We start from the raw sequence: 5,987 nt of genomic DNA on the forward strand, positions 1-5,987 counted from the left end.
CCCCCCCCCCCCCACGCACACACAATGGGAGGAAAGCAGAATTGTGATCTTTGTTAGCTTCTTTTCCTTGATGCCCTTTCTTGTAAGAGTCTTAATCTTAGGTTTCACAGATTATTCAGTGCTTGTTCGGAGAAACAAGGATCAGAGAAAGCTCTGGGTTCAAATAATAGATCCCATTTCAGTAGATAGATTGATCAAGGAAGAAACTCAGCATAGGCACACACATGCACAAATAAAAAACAAACCAAAAATACTTAAGCTCAGGTAAATTTGGTGTTTATGTCTAAGGCATTTGTTTCCCCTGCCCAATCCCCCACTCACTCAGCTGATACGTATACCTGTTCTCTTAGCAAGGTCAGATAGAAGCAGAAACTGCTGGAAAGATGCCCTTGGTGCAGGTCCCAGAGGACAGTAGAGGTTATCAGTGATTATTCACGATGAGCACCTTGTTCCTCTGTTCTAATCTGCCCTGGTTCCTCACCTCTAGCAATGCCTACCAACAGGCACATTTCTTGCCTAAACCCACTGGCATACCTCTGTCTTGTGTGCACTAAGTAGTGACACTAAGGTGCACGTTGTTCCTGAAGCAGCTCTCACAGCTTCCGGATGTGGAAAATAAGGATGCTCTTGGGCCAGTTTGATTACTTTGGGGGGTCAGGGAGACCCTGAAGCTTTGCCCGTGATTGGCAAGTGCTCTACCACTTAGCTTAAGTTTACTATTTAAAGTAATTATAATTAAAACACTGGTTTTTAATATGTTCCCCTTTACAAAACTTTATAGTTTTCTTTGTTATTTCTTCTAATTTCCACTTGTGTCTTGGAACACTTGGTAATATTTCTTCCTCTGTTGGAGATTCAAGCCTGCATCCTTAGTCTCTCCCCACACCTCTGTAGGAAGTCTCTCAGAGAAAACTGTCTGTCACTCACTCACTCCCAAGCACTCAGCCCAGCCGCCTTGTCTTTCCTGGGATGAAGATGTCACAGTCCAGTACTTCTGTTAAGCAATTTTCAACTAGCAGTAGTGATTGCTACACCATAAGAACAAAAGGTCTGAGTTTCGCTAGCCAGAGCCCCCAGGATCACTTGGTTGGATCAGGCATGTTCAGTGGCTGTGAGGCATGGGCTTAGCCACAGGCTTGAGGCAAGGAAAGGGGCGCCTTGGGCCCGAGGCATCCCTGGGAGTCATAGCTGGGTAGAAACATTTCCGGCACTGAGCTTCTCACAAGCCTTTTTCTGTGGTGACTGCACTTACAGGACTGGAGGACAGCTGCTTAGCTTCCACAGCGTGAGCTTTAAGTGGCATAGTACAGATGGAAAGATGGGACCTGAGTGTCACCAGTTCTCCAGTAAGCAGTGGTCAAGAAGGTGGGGGGGATAGGAGGCCACCCACTGGCCTGAATTCTCTACCTAGCCTTCAGTTTTATATTAGCTACATACAGTTTTCCATATAGAAATATTAATTTAGTATTTATATAAACTGAAAAGTACTCTATATAAACATGTGTATATATAAAAATATAAATGTATATATTAATCTATAGCAGGATTAAACATAAGAACTTGTTTTTATCCTAGGGATTCCTTTCCATTCGACCAACAATTTAATATTTTGATGAGATTTATTGTGGATCAGACTCAAACTCCAAACCTCAAGGTTGGTGGCTGTTCGTGTAATTCAACACCTGTCATTTATGGTTGCTTTTCAAGTTCCCTTCTCCCTGTGTGGCTTGTTTATTGATTCTGAATAACCAGGAGCATCTCTATTCAGCCCTCTTTGAGTGTCTTCTCATTTCTCTTGGTCCCAAATGGCTAGTTCCTTTGGTAGGCAGACGCCTACGATTAGATCTGCCAGAATAATTGTTCCATATTTTACTTCTGCCGACAGTGTTAGTAACATTAGTTGTTCTGTGTCCTTGCCAAGTGCTACACTTACACTTCCATATACAGTTAACCCTGTAACTGAGAAAGGTGTTCTGATGGGCCGAGATCAGTACAGTGTTAGAATATTTTAATAGGAAACTATCTGAAACAGGTAGAAAGTCATGCCTATAATGACAAGACACTCCGTCATGTTACCACACAACGAAAGGAGGCTGTATGTGCTCGAAAGGAGGCTGTGTGTGCTCATATGTAGTCTCTTCCTTGACCACTGACTTTTCTTGAGGCTCTAGGATAGGTCTCATAGATAGTAGCCTCCTTCGCCTGAGAACAAAAGCTAATGGAGAAACTGGAGTATGAGATGGGGGGATGGGAGTGGCCTGTCAGGCACTGGCCCAGAATATTTCACAGAACTGGCTGCAGAGCTGAGCTTGGCCTTCTGGCCAGTGGGAGAGCTATTCTCTTTGAGAATCTAGATGCATGGATGAGGAGTAGGCTGGCCAGTGCATGCATAAACTTCATCAGGGACAGAGGGGGGGTTTCCCCTTCTCAGTGTTCACTTTTTAGCTGACTGCCAGCCAAGAATTCTACTCAAAGACTGTGACAGCCAATGTTTAACATTATAATCATTGGTTTCTCAGGTCAAAGTGGCAATCCTGAAGTACATCGAGTCTCTGGCCAGACAGATGGACCCCACAGATTTTGTAAATTCCAGCGAGACAAGGCTTGCTGTTTCTAGGATCATAACATGGACTACAGAACCAAAGAGTTCAGACGTGAGGAAGGTACGGCCACGGAGCTTTCCTTAGGCAGCCACACGCCACGCAGGCACACGCAGCCCCTGGACACACCCACCTAGCTGTCTCCACGGCTGTGCTGCTGTGCTGCCACTGCTTCTCTGTCCTGCTCTGCCCGCCTGTAGTCTGAGGGATCAACCTGTGTGATAACAAAGCATTAGTCGTTGTGTGTTCACTGCTACTGTACTCTGATGAGGGATGGGAAGATCTGCGGCTCACTGTGGCCACAAAGGTCCCTGGGAGTGAAGTGGAGTTGAGATGTTTGATAAGACATAGCAGATTCCTGACTTTAAAAAAAGAACCAAATCTTTCTGTCATATGCCCCCCAGAACACGCCCTTTTAACTTGGGAAGGATGAGTGTATCCGTGCACACCTGTTGTGCATGTGTGTGGTCAGGTAAACGTCAGGTTTCTTCTTCTGTTTCTCCTTATCTTAGTTTTTAGACTGAGACTCATCAATTCAACTAGGCTGACTGAGCAGTGAGCCTTGGGGCACCTTCGGCCCCTTCTTCTCAGTAAGTCCCCACAGTGCTGGAGATAAGCCCTCGGCCTCCTCTGGTACAGCGACCCATCTCCCCAGCCTCAGAACTCTGCTTTTGTTTTTTGAGATTCCTAACAGCAAGCCATTACTTTATTGCCCTGGTAGCTCCCAGGGAATCTCCCCCTGGAGAGGCTGCAGCAGGGAGCCCAGGCCACCATTCCCCGACGCGGTGCAGTCCGCCTACAGAATCGTATTCACTGGTGTGGGCAGAGCACACAGCCACAGGTTACAGCGACTTGGACTTGGTTGTTGTAGCACTTCCTTGCTCTTTCTGCCAGTGTTGCACCCTCAGCGTGGTTTTCACAAATGGCACATGGCTGCTGTGCATCATTCAGTACAGTACATGTCTCAGAAGTGTGAGAACCATCTCCAGGACCCATATTTTAAAAAAACAAAAAACAAAACAAAACAACAACAAAAACAAAAAGAAAGAAAAAAAATCCAGGCACTGTGACAAAGATGGATGTACATCTGCTGTGGCTCTCACTGACTGCTCCCCAGCAGGGCTCCCCACTCTACTGTCCAGGCCTCTTCTCCACCCACCAACCAGAAGATCACATCTGGTGGTGCAGTCGGGTACTTTACCAATGCCAGGAGGCTGTAATTCTTCTCTGGGAAGTTCTGATGAGCAGACACTAGCTGCTATCACTCCTCCAGGGTGATGTTCAGACATTTCACTGAAGGACTGTGTCTTAGTTAGGGTTTCTATTGCTGAAATGAGGCAGCTCCTATAAAGAAAAGCATTTAATTGGGGCCTGCTTACAGTTTAGAGGTTTAGTTCATTGTCATCATGGCAGGAAGCATGGTGGCACATAGGCAGACGTGTGTTTGAGGAGGAGCTAAGAGTCCTACATCTGGGTAGCAAGAAGAGAGAGACTAGAGACTGGATCTGGCCTAAACAGAATGGCAACAAATGCTACAGTTGCCCTTGTGGCACCAGGGCCAGGGCACCTTTGCCATCTGCTGTCCTTATTTTTATTCACATCTAAGCATTTATCACAAGAAATCCCATTGGCAGAATGTAACCAATGAGCCACTCTGGGATTTGGAAGATGGAGTATAGGTGGCTCACGGGTTTTGTTTGGTTTACAAGTCAAAAACAAATGTTTCTGTTGTAATTTTCAAATTGACAGGATCACCAAATATAAACAAAAACATTACAGTAGCAGGTGTAAGGATGTGTTAACTTTTGTCCAAACCAAACGATTGGATACCTAACGTGATGCTTATGAAAGAGGCAGTTGGGATTTCAGGGCATGATGCTAGTGTCGCCATCACTTCTGCTGAGCGCCACTTGATAGAGATACAGATGTGGAAGAGCTTACAAAACATCAGGAAGCAGAGAGAAAATGGAGTTCTGATAATGCAGTCTTGAGCCGCACTTGAGGGCCTAAAGACATCCTACCAGGCCTCCCTGCCTGAAGGTCTCTTGGTCTCAGGAGGATTGTTCTCTCTCTGGGTCTCTTAAACGTCTTTGCAGCACCTACATAAGTGGGTCAGGCCTACTCAGGTTCCTTCTCCCTTTGTCTCAAAGTTAACCATCTAGGGACTTTCTGTCTGCACATCCCTTTCTCCGTCTGACGATGATGCGAGACATAGCCACCATGCTCCCAAGTCTCACTTGCCGGAAGGGTATTACTTGGGGGCTGTTCTAGGGGCCAGCCTCATATTGAGCTTCCAGAGCTCGTGTGTGCCTTGGCAGAAACCTTTCATTGTTACCTGGTCATTCTTTAGCTCTTCAGTAGGGAGGTTTATGTCTGTGTGGAGGCCAGAGGTCAGCCTCGGGTGTTGCTCCCTCAGGCTCTGTCTGTGTTTTTGAGACAGTCTCTCACTAGCCTGGAGATGTCCATGTAAGCTAGGCTGTCCAGCCAGGGGGTCCCAGGGAACCTCCCCTCTGCCTTCCTAACGCCTGTGTGAAGTCAGCTCAGTGTTTAAGAATGCTTACCACCCTTAAGGAGCGGGTTCTGTCCCCAGCACCACGCTAAGCAGCCCACAACTGTTGCAGCTCCCAGGACCTCTGCACCCTTTTCTTCTGCCTACTGTGGGCATACATGGCAGAAGTGGGCATACTCTCACACATACACTCATGTGAATAAAGAAATCCTAACAAAGTACAAAAACAAAGCACTGAAAACCATGTATCTCCATGCCTAGGGATGGTTGTTGTTAGGTCAATTACCTGAGGAAAGGGCACAGGTCAGTGCACAGCTGCTGAGTCGGTTCCTTCTTTTCACCATGGGAGTCCTGGTCACCAAATCCAAGTCATCAAGCTTGACAGCAAGCTTTACCCACTGGGCCATCTCACTGGTCCCACACTCGGGTTTTTATGTGTGTTCTAGGGCTTTATCTGAAGTCCTCATACTTGTGTGTAGTGAGCACTTTACCAAACGCACTATATCCCAGCCCTGGACACTTTTTACAAAATATTAACTTCCTTTTGGCTTCTCTGCAGATTGTGTGGCAGTTCATCTACTTAAGTAGGTGTACCCCTACATTCCAGACACTCTGCTCTGTTTTTAACCATCAGTGTGTTGTGGCTCTGAGGGCACAAGGCTTACTGGGGAGTCTTTACTATTAAGATCAAGTAGATGCATTAAGACCCAGTTTTCCAGTATGTGGTCTTTGGAAATGATTCCCTTTGGGTCACCATAGCTTACTACTCCCACGGCATAGAGTCGCCTTGTGTGAGTGCCCTGTTAGAATTGCCATCCACTGGCAGTGAGTGCCCTGTTAGAGCTGCCATCCACTGGCAGTGAGTGCCCTGTTAGAAC

The 5,987-nt window shown here is 46.6% G+C and overlaps 1 protein-coding gene across 35 annotated transcripts in view; it reads left to right on the top strand.

The window, feature by feature from the left end:
• Nucleotides 1-5,987, top strand: part of Clasp1 (cytoplasmic linker associated protein 1) — a 234,636-nt gene that overhangs the window by 178,458 nt on the left and 50,191 nt on the right. For all 35 annotated transcript variants that reach the window (XM_031380324.1, XM_031380155.1, XM_031380271.1 and 32 more), the window contains 2 exons: nucleotides 1,576-1,654; nucleotides 2,520-2,663. In XM_031380324.1, the coding sequence (XP_031236184.1) occupies nucleotides 1,576-1,654; nucleotides 2,520-2,663 (223 nt within the window). The remainder of the gene's footprint in view (nucleotides 1-1,575; nucleotides 1,655-2,519; nucleotides 2,664-5,987) is intronic.

The sequence above is a fragment of the Mastomys coucha genome, unplaced genomic scaffold (assembly GCF_008632895.1).
Source record: "Mastomys coucha isolate ucsf_1 unplaced genomic scaffold, UCSF_Mcou_1 pScaffold1, whole genome shotgun sequence".
In the NCBI taxonomy this organism is placed as follows: domain Eukaryota; kingdom Metazoa; phylum Chordata; class Mammalia; order Rodentia; family Muridae; genus Mastomys; species Mastomys coucha.